Source organism: Diaphorina citri, unplaced genomic scaffold, assembly GCF_000475195.1.
Source record: "Diaphorina citri unplaced genomic scaffold, Diaci psyllid genome assembly version 1.1 scaffold224, whole genome shotgun sequence".
NCBI lineage: Eukaryota > Metazoa > Arthropoda > Insecta > Hemiptera > Psyllidae > Diaphorina > Diaphorina citri.
In genome coordinates this window covers 436,899-454,529 of record NW_007377661.1, presented here as the reverse complement: position 1 = coordinate 454,529, position 17,631 = coordinate 436,899, and the positions used below count along the sequence as shown (strand labels likewise).

The 17,631-nt window shown below is 37.8% G+C and overlaps 3 protein-coding genes and 2 long non-coding RNA genes across 5 annotated transcripts in view; 1 reads left to right on the top strand and 4 right to left on the bottom strand.

Moving 5' to 3' along the window:
- LOC103506274 (epidermal growth factor receptor) overlaps nucleotides 1-4,313 on the top strand; it is a 52,648-nt gene extending 48,335 nt beyond the window's left edge. Inside the window, exons 21-23 of the mRNA XM_026821359.1 lie at nucleotides 587-760; nucleotides 940-1,113; nucleotides 3,250-4,313. Of these exons, the coding sequence (XP_026677160.1) occupies nucleotides 587-760; nucleotides 940-1,113; nucleotides 3,250-3,566 (665 nt within the window). The 3' untranslated portion in view covers nucleotides 3,567-4,313. The remainder of the gene's footprint in view (nucleotides 1-586; nucleotides 761-939; nucleotides 1,114-3,249) is intronic.
- LOC113466191 lies at nucleotides 2,279-2,838 on the bottom strand. The gene is made up of 2 exons (XR_003390665.1): nucleotides 2,402-2,838; nucleotides 2,279-2,326 (listed from the first exon to the last, which is right to left on the bottom strand). It is a non-coding gene; the product is annotated as an uncharacterized LOC113466191 (long non-coding RNA).
- A 1,619-nt stretch (nucleotides 4,314-5,932) lies between the features above and the next one.
- LOC113466189 lies at nucleotides 5,933-6,424 on the bottom strand. The gene is made up of 2 exons (XR_003390663.1): nucleotides 6,309-6,424; nucleotides 5,933-6,229 (listed from the first exon to the last, which is right to left on the bottom strand). It is a non-coding gene; the product is annotated as an uncharacterized LOC113466189 (long non-coding RNA).
- Nucleotides 6,425-10,102: 3,678 nt separating this feature from the next.
- Nucleotides 10,103-17,631, bottom strand: part of LOC103506242 (peroxidasin-like) — a 10,355-nt gene continuing 2,826 nt past the window's right edge. Inside the window, exon 3 of the mRNA XM_008470628.3 lies at nucleotides 10,103-10,423. Within this exon, the coding sequence (XP_008468850.1) occupies nucleotides 10,289-10,423 (135 nt within the window). The 3' untranslated portion in view covers nucleotides 10,103-10,288. The remainder of the gene's footprint in view (nucleotides 10,424-17,631) is intronic.
- On the bottom strand, nucleotides 11,602-15,380 carry LOC103506240. Its single transcript, XM_008470627.3, has 5 exons — nucleotides 15,129-15,380; nucleotides 14,328-14,482; nucleotides 13,031-13,266; nucleotides 12,470-12,662; nucleotides 11,602-11,776 (listed from the first exon to the last, which is right to left on the bottom strand). Exons 1-5 carry the CDS (start codon nucleotides 15,371-15,373, stop codon nucleotides 11,670-11,672), a joined length of 936 nt encoding a protein of 311 aa, XP_008468849.1. The 5' UTR covers nucleotides 15,374-15,380; the 3' UTR covers nucleotides 11,602-11,669.

Below are 17,631 nucleotides of genomic sequence, written 5' to 3'. Positions count from 1 at the left end.
TTAGGCCGCGGACTACAAAGTGAGTTTAAACTCCGTTTAAGTGTAACTCTCGGATTAAACAATCAGATTGCTTAATCCGAGAGTTAAACAATCTGATTGCTTAATCCGAGAGTTAAACTTAAACCGAGTTTATTGAGGCTCACTTTTTATCGTATACGGCCTTATTAAAACGAATTTTAACTGTCTAAAATTTCACTGAAGTAAGGCAACGTGGTTAAGTGCATATTTGGTAACTAGGAGTTTCGAGTCCCAGTCAGGGCATAGAATTATATCCTCGTTAATGCCAAGCCTTGTTAGCTTGGAGGGTACGAAGTAAGGCAACGTGGTTAAGTGCATATTTGGTAACTAGGAGTTTCGAGTCCCAGTCAGGGCATAGAATTATATCCTCATTAATGCCAAGCCTTGTTAGCTTGGAGGGTATCGCGCCTCGCGCCTATACGAATCAAATGGAAATTCACAGGCTGTTAGCTTAACAGGCTTTCAAGGGACTGATAAATTATTGGTGAAATCCGCCCTAGATGTAGTCTTCCGAGAGAGAGAAAAAAAAATCTAACTCTGAAACTGATGACTTTGTTTTTATCTACAGATTGTACAGATTCCTCTGACGAGCTGAGTGCCAGCAAGCGAGAGGCTCAGGTAGGCAACCTGAAGCTAGACCTACCCCTAGACGAAGATGACTACCTGATGCCTTCGCCACAGCAAAGTCAAAGCACCACCACCTACATGGATCTCATTAGCGAAGCTGCTAACAAACCTCAAGGTATGCCCAATGTTTTCGATGTTTTTTGGCCCTATTTAGATGGAAATTCACAGGCTGTTAGCTTAACAGGCTTTCAAGGGACTGATAAATTATTGGTGAAATCCGCCCTAGATGTAGTCTTCCGAGAGAGAAAAAAAAAAATCTAACTCTGAAACTGATGACTTTGTTTTTATCTACAGATTGTACAGATTCCTCTGACGAGCTGAGTGCGAGCAAGCGAGAGGCTCAGGTAGGCAACCTGAAGCTAGACCTACCCCTAGACGAAGATGACTACCTGATGCCTTCGCCACAGCAAAGTCAAAGCACCACCACCTACATGGATCTCATTAGCGAAGCTGCTAACAAACCTCAAGGTATGCCCAATGTTTTCGATGTTTTTTGGCCCTATTTAGGTCCAAGAAATTCAATTAAATAAAGTGGTGCAATATTAAACTGTTTAGATAAAGGGACTACTTGTCTTAATTCGACAGTCTAAATAAAGCACTAATATCTAATGTCTTGGACTTAATGACCGAATTGAGGCTCAAGTTTTAACTTTTCAACTTGATGAATGATGACTTTGTATTTGGTCTGTTTGTTCTTTTGTCTAGTATCGTTCCCTATTTAGGTCCAAGAAATTCAATTAAATAAAGTGGTGCAATATTAAACTGTTTAGATAAAGGGACTACTTGTCTTAATTCGACAGTCTAAATAAAGCACTAATATCTAATGTCTTGGACTTAATAAACGAATTGAGGCTCAAGTTTTAACTTTTCAACTTGATGAATGATGACTTTGTATTTGGTCTGTTTGTTCTTTTGTCTAGTATCGTATGATTTTGATGAACTTTGACAGAAATGTTCAACATAAAGAGAATTTGGTTTTTGTGCCACATTGAACTCTGGGGAACTTCAGAAGGGCCTTTGTTCTGAGGCCTGTAGTTTACTGCACTATTTAGGTACCTATGTACTAGTAATTTTCATTGTGACCATGTCCATCTCATATTAACTTCAACTCTCTTAAATAAAGTGGTGCAATATTAAACTGTTTAGATAAAGGGACTACTTGTCTTAATTCGACAGACTAAATAAAGCACTAATATCTAATATCTTGGACTTAATGAACGAATTGAGGCTCAACTTTTAACTTTTCAACTCGATGAATGATGACTTTGTATTTGGTCTGTTTGTTCTTTTGTCTAGTATCGTATGATTTTGATGAACTTTGACAGAAATGTTCAACATAAAGAGAATTTGGTTTTTGTGCCACATTGAACTCTGGGGAACTTCAGAAGGGCCTTTGTTCTGAGGCCTGTAGTTTACTGCACTATTTGGGTACCTATGTAGTATGTACTAGTAATTTTCATTGTGACCATGTCCATCTCATATTAACTTCAACTCTTCTAATATTTACGAAATTTCAAATAATAATTCGTTCAAAACTTAAAAAAAAGTACATAGTATCCCAATAATAACCATTTTCCTCCCCAAAATCTTGCCTCAAAACAATTTGCCCTCAAAAAGTGAGGGCAAATTTTTGGTCGCAACAGGGAGTCAAACCAGCACTAAGGTCTGAGGTACGATAGACCTCGGTTCGAGTCCCACACACTTGTGCCATTCTGTACTTTATTATCTTGTTGTACTTATGATTGTAATGATAGACCTCGGTTCGAGTCCCACACACTTGTGCCATTCTGTACTTTATTATCTTGTTGTACTTATGATTGTAATATAATAATAATAAAACCATATCCAATAATTCCAATGATTAAAGCGACCATGTTTTCAATTTCCCCCATTCCTTTTACAGTGAAAATATACGAGAACGCCACCCCCTAAAAGTGGAACAGTTTCTGTTAAAGATATTTGTTGAGCTGTTAAAAAGTCATTCCTATGTGATTAGGGGAGTATCGAACCCGTAACTTTCCAACTGTAAGTCCAATAGTGTTGTAAGTTCCACCATTCGGTTCGGCGTTAAAAATCACATAGGATTGACTATTCACATGCTTATTCGTCAATAGTCCTGTTACCTAAATTAAAACGAGTTAACCAGTGCTCAAAATGTCGTATCTCTGAGTCTAAAGCAACGCCTGTTATTTAGAAATTCGATGCAACAAGCAGTACTAAGAAAATGTACTGAAATCAACAAACTCTGTGAACACAAAGTCTGAAATGGCCACAGTTTTGGAACCGCTTCAGGAACATATGGGGCTTAAACCGCAAAATTCAGTGTCGAAACTGAAATAGACCGTAAGAGATGTGTAAAGATTCATTGAGCTAAAAAAATGAACTACTCTTTTCAGTGAACTAGATCCTCAAGAGTAGTTCCTTCAAAACTTGTAACTCGCTCTTTAGTTCCCTATACATTCTCGTACCGGGCCTAAGGCAGGTGAAAAATTGACGGAAACGAACAACAACAGCAGTAGTAAGGCCCCGGCACTACACCCAGTGCAGACCCTGGGCACGCAGACCTCTGTAGACAACCCGGAGTATCATCTAGTTGCCACTCAAACATGACGGAAACGAACAACAACAGCAGTAGTAAGGCCCCGGCACTACACCCAGTGCAGACCCTGGGCACGCAGACCTCTGTAGACAACCCCGAGTATCATCTAGTTGCCACTCAAACGTTAGGCATTCCTCTAGCTCCCGCCATTGTGTCTAATGGACACACACCAGCGAGCGCAGGGCCTGCGCACACGGGACCTATAGTTGCGCATGCGCACCATAAGAGTAGTGAAGAGGAATCGGATCATGAGTATTACAATGATTTCGACCGGCTTCAGAGAGAGTTGCAACCTTTGAGGCGAAACGAGACTACAGTGTGACCTTACTTTTGACTGATTTGTTTTACTTTATTGAACGTGTCTACTGCTACGTAGCTCACAATGTTTTAAACTTGTTTCTGATTGGATGAAGGCTCAGTAATTGGACTCACTTTATCTTGGACAGATAAAGCGCAGAAAGAGGTCGCTGAAAGTCCAGAAGAGGTTAGGTACGTAGTGGTAAACAGCCACTGGAGTGTCTGTTGCTTTTCTGGGCTTCTAGCGATGAGTGGCCATGATAAAGTAGATTCGTAGAAGCTTAACCCATCCTTTAAAGCTGTTTGCCCCTACACCTAAGCCTCGGATTGTATAAAGTCAAGCATTTAAAGAAAGTCCAAATAATGGAGATTACTTTAGGACAGGAAAGAAAAAAAAAACAACTTGCTCTGGTGCCTCAGCTGCCAATCAGATTTGACAATGAGAGTACGTATTGAGTTACGTAGCTGGACACTGCCTTTACTTTTAGCGTTAACATGAAACGAATGTTGAAAGGACTCGAATGTAGTCTGATCTTTTTCGAAGACTGAAATTAAGATTATTCGAAACTATTTGATTGGTATAAAATACGGAGGACTTGCTTGATTCACTTTAATTTCCATGTCTGTGAGATGGACCTATCTCACGATAGTGGAAATTATAGGAATAGGTACTTACAAGTATAGGAGTAGAGCATTATTTCAATAATTAAAATCACTGATTCCATTTATTGGAATAAATCATGCTATACTTTCTCAAGTTTTGCTACAGCTAAAGCAAAGCATCTGTCAGTAAAAAGCATTTCCTTTGTGGATGAGGAACAATAGGGATAAGATCGGATCCAAACCGTTGCTCAACTGGTGTACGCAAATAGCACGAGGTAAGTGGGCCGAGATTCCTTTTTTTTCTCTTCAGGTAGTGTCCTTGTTAAGTCGAAAAAATGCTGAATGTCACGACCAAAACATTAAATATTTAGAATTAAATTTCCTTCCATTAGACATACATAAAAATGAAATTTATACCACTTACCATTCTCGAGTAATGGCGGAAAAAACTACGCTCAACAATGAAAAATCATCAAAATTTCAAACTTTGAGGGCCCAGCGGCACCCCTTAACTAGTTTTAATCAGCCTGAAACTTAGGCTTCCTTAATTTGTAGAGCATTATTTCAATAATTAAAATCACTGATTCCATTTATTGGTATAAATCATGCTATACTTTCTCAAGTTTTGCTACAGCTAAATCAAAGCATCTGTCAGTAAAAAGCATTTCCTTTGTGGACTTATATGAAGCAGAGTTCTCAGTAGACATGGAAAAGAAATGTTTGCATTATCTGACTCGGTTTGGTACAAAATCATTTCTTATTCAATTGACTAAAACGTTTATTGTTAGTTAGTAGTGCATAGGGAGTCATTTATATTTTATTTCTGATTCAAGTATGCCAAATTTCAGGTTCCCATCTTTAGCCATTCAAAAAATATTCAAGGGTCCCCGGACTTTTGAAACACTCTGTATGAAGCAGAGTTCTCATTTCTTATTCAATTGACTAAAACGTTTATTGTTAGTTAGTAGTGCATAGGGAGTCATTTATATTTTATTTCTGATTCAAGTGCGATTTGGGCTAGATTGTTTGATTAGGATATGTTAAAGGATAGAAATGTATTGAAATAAGTACGCCCATAATTAGGGATTCTACCTTATATGATTTTATTTCTGATTCAAGTGCGATTTGGGCTAGATTGTTTGATTAGGATATGTTAAAGGATAGAAATGTATTGAAATAAGTACGCCCGTAATTAGGGATTCTACCTTATATAACTTGTCCATTTCCTTGAATCATGTTTAATTAACTATTAATTTTATTTTGTTTGTTTAAATTTTGGATTGTAAATATGCATTTTGTTTTGTACATATGTGAGTAAAACTAGAAAGTAAAAGGAAAGTGTAATATTGTATGTATTATGTATTTTTAATAATGAAATTTGAAGCAATATGAATTTTTAATTTATTCCATGTTAAATGATATGATTTATTTTAAAATATTGTTTTTTTTTTTAATTAAGGGAAGAGAATTTATTTTTAGTTGTAAATCTGAAGACAGTGTTATAATATTTTAAAAATATTGGTTTTTATTCTACGTACAAATTACAATAAGAAAGGTAGATCAATTTTGATTATTTCAATCTCAACTCTATTGAATTTGCTATAGCTACGTATTTTTTCCATTCAAAATTTTGGGGGGAAATAGGTACTTACTCGCTTTTTATCTAGGTACAAGGCTTTTGCTGAAATTGAGCAGATTTCCCTGTATGAAATATATCTGTGCTCTTATTAGTAACTAATTATTGTATTTGTAAAATTTGGCATTTAAATTAGGTCGCTCTTCTTTTTCTTTTCAACTAATTTTATATTTTACACATCTCTTTCCCTTGTAAGAATGAATTTATTTAGGTTACTTAATTTTATTTTAATTGATTTTACTTACATGAATTCTTGACGTCTGTGATAAAAAAATCTTATGAACATATTTTATTTTGTATTTTACTTTGCTATGATTTATTTTTTATGTGTGAGGAGAATGAAGAAAATTGTTCTGTTCTAAAGCCTAGTACCCTCAAACATTTGTTTCCCAACAGTTGCACAACTGTTACGAAACGTCTTGAATGTTAAGCAACTTTCAAGATAAAACCTACTACATACTAAAAGCCAAGCAATGTTTGAGAACTAGAGGAAACGTCTTGAATGTTAAGCAACTTTCAAGATAAAACCTACTACATACTAAAAGCCAAGCAATGTTTGAGAACTAGAGGAAAAAAAAAACTTGCTGGATTGTTGAAAATTGAAAACATTCCTGAGTTCTTGAGAAACAATGTTTCTGGTGAAAATGTTGTTGGTGGAAAACGTCTTGAATGTTAAGCAACTTTCAAGATAAAACCTACTACATACTAAAAGCCAAGCAATGTTTGAGAACTAGAGGAAAAAAAAACTTGCTGGATTGTTGAAAATTGAAAACATTCCTGAGTTCTTGAGAAACAATGTTTCTGGTGAAAATGTTGTTGGTGGGTAACTGGGTACTAAGGCTTGAGGGAACCAAGGGTTATGGAGTCGTGCACATGTTAAATTTGTACTTATTTTCTCGCTCCTTGCCAAGTCAATTTTATTTCAAGGATTAAACGATCCTAATAATGTTTAATGACTTTCTTCCCGTTCATTGTGTTCTGACTGAAATATCTCAATCTGGAATACTTAATTGTTCAGTTGAGAATAGAACTTTTTACTGTTGGAATATTATTGGGATGCTGAAATTTTTTATTTACTTTTATTATTTTTCAAATTAACCTCTCATAGTGTTAGGTATACATTTTATTATTACTTATTACAAAAAAAAAAAAAAAAAAAAAAAAAAAAAATCGGGTTAGTTTTATGCTCTCATGTACGTACATATAACTGTTGAAAACAATAAAACAACCCCTGAGATTTACCTATAAACTCACAGTCCTAGATTTTTGTAGCACATCACTGAACGCTAGATCTAAGAAAACCTAATATTTACGAAATTTCAAATAATAATTCGTTCAAAACTTAAAAAAAAGTACATAGTATCCCAATAATAACCATTTTCCTCCCCAACATCTTGCCTCAAAACAATTTGCCCTCAAAAAGTGAGGGCAAATTTTTGGTCGCAAGAGGGAGTCAAACCAGCACTAAGGTCTGAGGTACGATAGACCTCGGTTCGAGTCCCACACACTTGTGCCATTCTGTACTTTATTATCTTGTTGTACTTATGATTGTAATATAATAATAATAATAATAATAAAACCATATCCAATAATTCCAATGATTAAAGCGACCATGTTTTCAATTTCCCCCATTCCTTTTACAGTGAAAATATACGAGAACGCCACCCCCTAAAAGTGGAACAGTTTCTGTTAAAGATATTTGTTGAGCTGTTAAAAAGTCATTCCTATGTGATTAGGGGAGTATCGAACCCGTAACTTTCCAACTGTAAGTCCAATAGTGTTGTAAGTTCCACCATTCGGTTCGGCGTTAAAAATCACATAGGATTGACTATTCACATGCTTATTCGTCAATAGTCCTGTTACCTAAATTAAAACGAGTTAACCAGTGCTCAAAATGTCGTATCTCTGAGTCTAAAGCAACGCCTGTTATTTAGAAATTCGATGCAACAAGCAGTACTAAGAAAATGTACTGAAATCAACAAACTCTGTGAACACAAAGTCTGAAATGGCCACAGTTTTGGAACCGCTTCAGGAACATATGGGGCTTAAACCGCAAAATTCAGTGTCGAAACTGAAATAGACCGTAAGAGATGTGTAAAGATTCATTGAGCTAAAAAAATGAACTACTCTTTTCAGTGAACTAGATCCTCAAGAGTAGTTCTTTTAAAACTTGTAAAAAAAAAATCGTCAAAAAAAATTTCACGAAAAAACACTCGTACCGGGCCTAAGGCAGGTGAAAAAGAGAAAAGAAAAAGATAATAATAAGAGAATTCAAATTGAATCCTTTATTATTATCTTTTTCTTTTCTTTTTTTCACCTAGGGGTGAAAAACAGAAAAGAAAAAGATAATAATAAGAGAATTCAAATTGAATCCTTTATTATTATCTTTTTCTTTTCTTTTTTTCACCTACCTTTAGGCCCGGATTCAAAGTAGGGATGGGCGATATATATCGATATTTCCGAATATCGATATTTTGGTTTCGATATATATCGATACCTTTAGGCCCGGATTCAAAGTAGGGATGGGCGATATATATCGATATTTCCGAATATCGATATTTTGGTTTCGATATATATCGATATAGGTATCGGAAAAAAATGTCAATATCGATATTTTTTTACAGCTAAAGTAAATGAACCTTCTAGCGTACATAAATGGTCGATTCCTATGTAAAAAGTTGTGAAAAATCCTTTTACTGAGTAGCTCAGTTAGGATTCAATCCCAAAGATGAGTCAAAAGTCGCATCTCTAGCCCCATATGTTCCGAAGCGGTTCCGAAACTATGGCCACTTCAGACTTTTATGGGCAACTTGGAACTGAAGGTCTTTTTTTTTCCTATTCAATGGGTACTGTTCACCTATTTATCTCGCCAGCTTAAGTCTCCTTATGAGGGGCTTATTCTCTGATTTTTCTTATCTACTTTCCTCCTTTCTTGCCAAACTTGTCCTTACCTTTTTCCCCATTTCGGAACTGAAGGTCTTTTTTTTCCTATTCAATGGGTACTGTTCACCTATTTATCTCGCCAGCTTAAGTCTCCTTATGAGGGGCTTATTCGCTGATTTTTCTTATCTACTTTCCTCCTTTCTTGCCAAACTTGTCCTTACCTTTTTCCCCATTTTTCTCTAGCCCCATATGTTCCGAAGCGGTTCCGAAACTATGGCCACTTCAGACTTTTATGGGCAACTTGGAACTGAAGGTCTTTTTTTTCCTATTCAATGGGTACTGTTCACCTATTTATCTCGCCAGCTTAAGTCTCCTTATGAGGGGCTTATTCTCTGATTTTTCTTATCTACTTTCCTCCTTTCTTGCCAAACTTATCCTTACCTTTTCCCCATTTCGGGGCCCATTAATCAAATATCTTTCTCCCTTAAACTATGGGTCCAGTTGGTCGAAAAATCACACAGTTCGCTTTCCTTTTAAATGGGCCTCGTTCACGAAATTTTGATAGCAATTGTTTCCCATTTTAGGGGGCCCATTCTTTTTTTATGATAAAATAATCTGGTCCCGTAAGTCGGAGGAAAAAATGAAAATAAAAGACAATAGATGTTTTTCTAACCAATAGAACAAAGTAGGAACGTTTATTTTCATTTAAGCAAATAGGTAAGTAAGGTAGGTACATTGTACATAGGTACCTAGAGTAACTAGAGTCGAAAGTAGTATAACATTCTAAGAATAATGACCGGGACTACAATCTGAGGTTAAACCAAAGCCTATTTTCCTTTTGTAATGTTAATGTACATTTACGTTTTTCGGTGGTGGAGATAAAAAATAACGAAGGAAGTAAAAACACAATATGGCGAATCGTAATCTTTTTAGAATCGGGGCCTTTGCCTATGTGATCTCCTCGTTTTAATACACTAGTCAGTTTTGGGGGGAGAAAATCGGAAGTCGTTTTTTTCGACCAACTTCGTGAAGATTCGAGTAAAATTTCAGAAGAACAACGGCCTATGTGTAATGTTTTTGCCTCGGGGCAAGGTGTTTTTGCATGCAAAGTAAGTGAGAGTTTCATGTAAAAGGGCCTATGTGTAAAAAAACATAATTCTGGGACAAATTTTACATTACCTACTGTATTAAAATGTCTCTCCTGAAAAGTAACGAAAATAACATAGGCCGTTCTTCTTGGGAACGATTCAGCTGTTGTTCTTTGCTCCGTTTCCTGGGTGAACGGACTGGAATTGAAAACTCCAAATTATAGATATTCGGGGGCCCCTAAAATGACTGGGGCCCCTCTCCACGCCCTGCGGGATGGGACTTACGCCAGTGCTACTCAAGCATCAGTAAAAACGCATCAACTTCAGTAATAATTCTCAGTGAACGATTCAGTTGTTCTTTGCTCCGTTTCCTGGGTGAACGGACTGGAATTGAAAACTCCAAATTATAGATATTCGGGGGCCCCTAAATGACTGGGGCCCCTCTCCACGCCCTGCGGGGTCTGCGGGATGGGACTTACGCCAGTGCTACTCAAGCAGTAAGAACACATCAACTTCAGTAATAATAAAATTCTTAGTTTATCGTATTGTTTCGGTAACAGGGTAGTGGTCTCTTTTGTCAATGATCGTAGCATTCGTATGTAGACTTTGCCGATGAACATTGTTTGGGTACGCAAGGCAAGGGGTTTGTTTGAAACAGTGAACTTTCCCGTGCTAGAAATATGGAAGCAGAAACACAAGAAAATTTTGGTTAGCGCAGAATATGGACCTTGGACCTGGAGGTTTGTTCAGTAAAATTTAGACAGTTTGGAGGTTTAACATCGCGTACTGTAACCTAACTACCAATAAGCTAGGTATTTAGCTATTCAGTGAAGGGTGTTTTACCCTCCATTCGGTGACAAGCCATCCGCCTCCTCACATTAACCTCACCCAGCCTGAGTGAGGTCGGGAAAAGCCAGTAGCACGCTATTGTCCAGATGGTCACTCATCCGGATACCAACCACGTGCAACGTTGCTTAACTTCAGTGAAAATTTAGACAGTTAAAATTCCTTTTGGCCAGCCTACCTAGTTAGCTTGGCTGATAGCGCGTCTGCCTTGCAAGCGCTAGGCCGCGGGTTCAATTCCCACCCTGGGCGGATTTTATCCTGAACGGATAATGTTCGTTCTCGGAACTGGAAGCAGAAACACAAGAAAATTTTGGTTAGCGCAGAATATGGACCTTGGACCTGGAGGTTTGTTCAGTAAAATTTAGACAGTTTGGTGGTTTACCATCGCGTACTGTATACCTAACTACCAATAAGCTAGGTATTTAGCTATTCAGTGAAGGGTGTTTTACCCTCGATTCGGTGACAAGCCATCCGCCTTCTCATATTAACCTCACCCAGCCTGAGTGGGGTCGGGAAAAGCTAACAGCACGCGATTGTCCAGATGGTCACTCATCCGGTTACCAACCACGTGCAACGTTGCTTAACTTCAGTGAAAATTTAGACAGTTAAAATTCCTTTTGGTCAGCCTACCTGGTTAGCTTGGTTGATAGCGCGTCTGCCTTGCAAGCGCTAGGCCGCGGGTTCGATTCCCACCCTGGGCGGATTTTATCCTGAACGGATAAAGTTCGTTCTCGGAGCGGCTGGCTTTCTCCTATCCTGTCGTCCTTCTCTCTTCGATTTCGGGAAAATAAGACCTTAGCAGTTACAGTTCCCTCTGTCAAACCTCCTAAAAAAAAATCCTTTTAATAATGGTGGATTTCACCAATGACCTAATGAGAGATTTCACCAATGGGAGAATTTTTAATCATCCAAAAAGGAGTTTTTAATTATCCAAAAAGGAGTTTTAAGTAATCCAAAAAGGAGGAGTTTTTCAAAACTCCTGTTTGGATCTTTAATCTCCAATACTTTACTTAGTATTACTTAAGGAATGTAGGTATGGCAGAAGAAGGACCACTGATAGAAATAGATTTTATCATATGATAGACACGGATGGATCTTTGAATATACTGACATGAGATGCTACCCATTGATACGAGAGCTGACTAGGGGCCTTGGCTGCAACTAAATTTACTTTGTCGCCTGAAACAGAAGAAAAATAATTTGGTGAGTGACTTACAAGTCCCTTAAACAATATTATCATTTACCACCGGGCCAAACTTATAATAAAAATAGATAAGGTTCGTTCTGGGAACGTCTAGCGGTTGTTTAAGCTAGGGCTGTGTTTAGAGGAGAGCGAGAAGACACGCCCTCCACCCCGGCCTTCATTTTTGCTCCTTTACTATGGGGCGGACTGCGAAAATTTGAAGAATTAACCCATTTCACTTACAAGGCATGACAAAATCACTTTTCAAGCAGGTATAAATAAGACCTTCTATCTCCGACTTTAAAAAGAACAAAATTGCAAAAGAGGAAGGATCGCCCTCCACCCCGGCCTTCATTTTTGCTCCTTTACTATGGGGCGGACTGCGAAAATTTGAAGAATTAACCCATTTCACTTACAAGGCGTGACAAAATCACTTTTCAAGCGGGTATAAATAAGACCTTCTATCTCCGACTTTAAAAAGAACAAAATTGCAAAAGAGGAAGGATTTTTTAAGAGGTTTGACAGAGGGAACTCTTATCGTCCCGAAATCGAAGAGAGAAGAAAGACGGGACCCGGTCAGGAATCAACCCGCGGCCTAGCGCTTACAAGGCAGACGCGCTACCAACCAAGCTAACTAGAGAGAAAGGAACACCAATGGGTTCAACAAGTGTTCAAACCCATGTAGTTACCTGGCTGGAACACAGCTCGTAGGTTGACTTGTGCGAGGCTGGTCTCATTCAGATAGCAGGCGGATGCATGGAACAGCACTGTATGCCATTCGTTAGTGCGAATCATAGCCAGAGCCACCCCATATTCCTTGTCTAGTAGTTTGATAATCTGGCCTGTAGAACGCATGAATATGGACCGGCAGTTTTGAGTTAACTGGAACCAAGAAGAAATATGCTTAGGATAATTTAATGCATGAAGAAGACAGCCAGCTTAGATTGCTTGGAAGGTAGTACATCTGCCTTGTAAGCCCTAGGCTGTCGGTTCGATTCCCGAACGGGGCAGATTTTATCCTGAACTGATAAGGTTCGTTTTCGGAACGGCTGGCTTTCTCCTATGCCCTAGGCTGTCGGTTCGATTCCCGAACGGGGCAGATTTTATCCTGAACTGATAAGGTTCGTTTTCGGAACGGCTGGCTTTCTCCTATCCTGCATCTTCCTTCTCTCTTTGATTTCGGGACAATGAGACCTTAGCAGTTACAGATCCCTCTATCAACTTTTTTTTTTTTAGCCCTATTTTCTCACCTGTTTGATATTCTCATTCATGTTGGACTGTAGATGAAACTCCTTCATCTCATTTGTCTTAGGCCGTTTCCCCCTCCACAATACCAAGGCAAACCAGCCCGTGCCATCAACTGGGTTTACAGGAGTGGGCACAGCATCACATTGCATTTCTACGGTCGTTTTGAACCCTATGAGACCTTCCCTGTACTTCTCGCCCTTGATGTACACTTTGTGATACAGAAACTTGATGAGTTCAGCTGAAATGAGGAGGAGAGTGTAAAATTTTTGCCATATAGCAGCCTTGGTTAATCTTTAACCTGTTGATACAATAACAACCCTCTGGAATTAGGTCTTAAATATTATGTACATACATATATTATCATTATCATGAACATTGCAGGTACCATAGATCAGTGGTGTGTTCTCCCTGGAATTTAGAGAAGCACCACCCCTTACCTACTGTTTACTCAAAACTAGTACCTAATAATAAGTGATTATTCAGCCTGTATTTTAAGACCATCAGGAGATAAGTGTAGGTACCTACTGTAAGTGTATAGCTGTAGGTATAGGTATGGGTTCATAGCTTTCCCTAATGAAAAACTCATGATATGGCATTGTCATAAATATCAGTTGGTATTTATAGACTACTTCAAATAAGATAAATGTAACAGAAGTCTCAAGGAAGATCCAGGAGAGGAGACTGCAGTGGTATGGACATGTTGGAAGAAGAGATGAGAGCTACATAGGGAAAAGAGTTAAGAGAATGGAAGTGAAGGAGAGAAAAGGGCAAGGGAGGCCAAAGAAAAGGAGGAAAGATTGTGTGAATCAAGACATGGGTGAGAAAAAATTATTAGGATATACACAATATAGGGCTACCCAAGAGAGACAAGGTACCTACTGTAAGTGTATAGCTGTAGGTATAGGTATGGGTTCATAGCTTTCCCTAATGAAAAACTCATGATATGGCATTGTCATATCAGTTGGTATTTATAGACTACTTCAAATAAGATAAATGTAACAGAAGTCTCAAGGAAGATCCAGGAGAGGAGACTGCAGTGGTATGGACATGTTGGAAGAAGAGATGAGAGCTACATAGGGAAAAGAGTTAAGAGAATGGAAGTGAAGGAGAGAAAAGGGCAAGGGAGGCCAAAGAAAAGGAGGAAAGATTGTGTGAATCAAGAAATGGGTGAGAAAAAATTATTAGGATATACACAATAGGGCTGCCCAAGAGAGACCAACAAGAAATGTTCACCCCACTTAAATAGGAAAAGACTAGAGAGAAGAAAAAGATTAATAAAGACTACTTCAGCCTACTTACATGGGTCTTCTTTGCAATAGGCTACTCCATAACCCTCGGCATGGTGAGAGAAATAGCATGGCTGAGTACACATCCCATGAAACACTCGAACCAAAGGATGCTTGGGAAAGTCTATGTCCTCACGCTTCCAACAGACTAGGGTGTAAAACTGAGAACTGTGGAAGTGAAAAATTAAAAATCATAAGAAAAATCCTACTTACATAGGTACTACATACTAATAAAGTAAGTCTAATTAAAAATCCTATACTGGGGCAAAGACCTAAGATGTTAGTTCTCTCTTAAAATAAATGCTTTTAAAAAATCCTACTATCACTTTAAGACTGATAACTGCTAAGGTCTTTAGTGCACATCTAGAACAGGACCCATTTATGCTAGTCTAAACCCTGGAACATCAATGTCATCAATTATTCTCACACCAGTGTGTCAATGACAGAGCCTGGAACCTCCTTTTTTTTACTTGAACATTTTGGTACTTTCTCAGAAGTCATATGTCAATGGAAAAATCCTACTATCACTTTAAGACTGATAACTGCTAAGGTCTTTAGTGCACATCTAGAACAGGACCCATTTATGCTAGTCTAAACCCTCGAACATCAATGTCATCAATTATTCTCACACCAGTGTGTCAATGACAGAGCCTGGAACCTCCTTTTTTTTACTTTAACATTTTGGTACTTTCTCAGAAGTCATATGTCAATGGGAAATTGCTACTTTTTTTTTTTTTTTTTTTTTTTTTTGGCAATTTTCATGAATCTATTGTCCCAGGGGGCCTCTGAACTGAACAAAACTCTGCAGACTTACATTTCATTGTTAAAGTCCGGGAATGGATGAGCCTTGAAATAAACTTCTGTATCTACAGGAAGATATTTCTCCAGAGAGGTATCTTCTGGGAGAAGGATACCATCATGAATAAGATTCCTAGATCGGAGTGTTGCTCTCTGAACTTGGCCTTCGTGGTCAAACAAAATAACTGCCTTTGTTCCATAAGTAGTTAGCTCATGCACTCTACCCAGCTTGACAGAAACATTTGAACTGGTTGGATCCATTTTAGCAACAAACTGCCTTTGTTCCATAAGTAGTTAGCTCATGCACTCTACCCAGCTTGACAGAAACATTTGAACTGGTTGGATCCATTTTAGCCAAGATATATTTACCTCAGGGATGGTCGTGTAATTTTCATTGAGCCGGGTAAGGATTGGATTGATGAGGGTATGTCCAAACCTGAGGGCCACTGTGGCAAACACGTTCGATATGTCAGCGGCAATGTTCGGATTGTAACCTAGAACATTATGGTTAATCGTTAATCGGTTAGTCCTTTGGGTGGTATTTCATGAGCGAAATAATGGTTTTGTTGTGCTTTTCCCCAACAATTAACAACCCTTATATGATTTCACTCGAATTTAGTGATGTATCTTACTCTAGAATCTAGATATAAAATACTATTAAATTGATCATGCAGAAGGACCCGGGTACGGTGCTCACCATCGAAAAAAAATGTCTCACCATCGAAAAAAACCTTCTGGTGTTCTTGTATTGACCCAGCACCAAAATGGGAACTATTGTGTCTCTTCTCGCCCATCTGATGAGTGACATACTGCGGGATAGGCATTGGGATCACACTTTGTTTTCTACCTTTTAGAGATCACAATATCACAGGCCCATCAAATTAAATGAAACAAAAATCTGGATTAGGTGCTGAATTAACCACGAGACAGACTTATCTTTGTACTCTTTCTCTTTACATATTTCACTGAGATCAGCATTAAAAAATAAAAATTGCCGGTTCAGCAATATTATTATTAACAGTTTTATTATTATAGCACGCACATGTAACTGATGTAACTTTTCAGCAAAAAAGCAGACTGATTTTTTTTTTATTATTATTATTTTTTTTTAAATTTTCGCGGTTAGATTTTGTTTATCTTTCTTATCAAAACGTGTTTGAAAACCCACCGGTGCGATCATCGTTCTGTTGAAGCGTTGAAAGATTAAACGCTTACCTGTTGATTTTAAAAACAGCGGGAAGTGTCAGAGTGTCACTAAAATTTATGGGTTTTCCATTAAGCATTAAGTTCCTACCTATAAATTATTCCTTCAGAGAACAAATTAATTTAGGTAGGTAAGTAGGTACCTAATAAGAAAGAAGCTCGGGTTTATGTGAATGCCAGGTTGCGGGTTCGATTCCCGCCCGTGGTGAACTTTATCCTTAGACAGATAAGGTTCGTTCTCAGAGCGGCTGGCCTTCTCCTATTTTGTCTTCCTTCTCTCTTCAATTTCTATTATAACTAAGCCATGGGATTTCATTTCAGAGTCTTGGGTTCGATTTCCGGAAACTCAAGTTTTGACTTGGCGAAGCTCAGGGCAAAAAGCTAGTTAGAGGTACCTAGGTAAAAATAAACAAATGAATGAAACAAGTTATCGAAACTGTTTATTTTTTGACCGATTTCTTTTTTCTAGTCATATAGGTATTATAGTTGGTCAGTTTTAACTGAATCTCTCTTCAATTTCTATTATAACTAAGCCATGGGATTTCATTTCAGAGTCTTGGGTTCGATTCCCGGAAACTCAAGTTTTGACTTGGCGAAGCTCAGGGCAAAAAGCTAGTTAGAGGTACCTAGGTAAAAATAAACAAATTAATTAAACAAGTTATCGAAACTGTTTATTTTTTGACCGATTTCTTTTTTCTAGTCATATAGGTATAGTTGGTCAGTTTTAACTGAATATCACACTTTGTTTTCTACCTTTTAGAGATCACAATATCACAGGCCCATCAAATTAAATGAAACAAAAATCTGGATTAGGTGCTGAATCAACCACGAGACAGACTTATCTTTGTACTCTTTCTCTTTACATATTTCACTGAGATCAGCATTAAAATTAAAAAAATTGCCGGTTCAGCAAAAAAGCAGACTGATTTTTTTTTTTTAAATTTTCGCGGTTAGATTTTGTTTATCTTACTTATCAAAACGTGTTTGAAAATCCACCGGTGCGATCATCGTTCTGTTGAAGCGTTGAAAGATTAAACGCTTACCTGTTGATTTTAAAAACAGCGGGAGGTGTCACTAAAATTTATGGGTTTTCTAAAGCATTAAAAGTTCCTACCTATAAATTATTCCTTCAGAGATACAAATTAATTTAGGTAGGTAAGTAGGTACCTAATAAGAAAGAAGCTCGGGTTTATGGGAATGCCAGGTCGCGGGTTCGATTCCCGCCCGTGGTGAACTTTATCCTTAGACAGATAAGGTTCGTTCTCAGAGCGGCTGGCCTTCTCCTATTTTGTCTTCCTTCTCTCTTCGATTTCTAT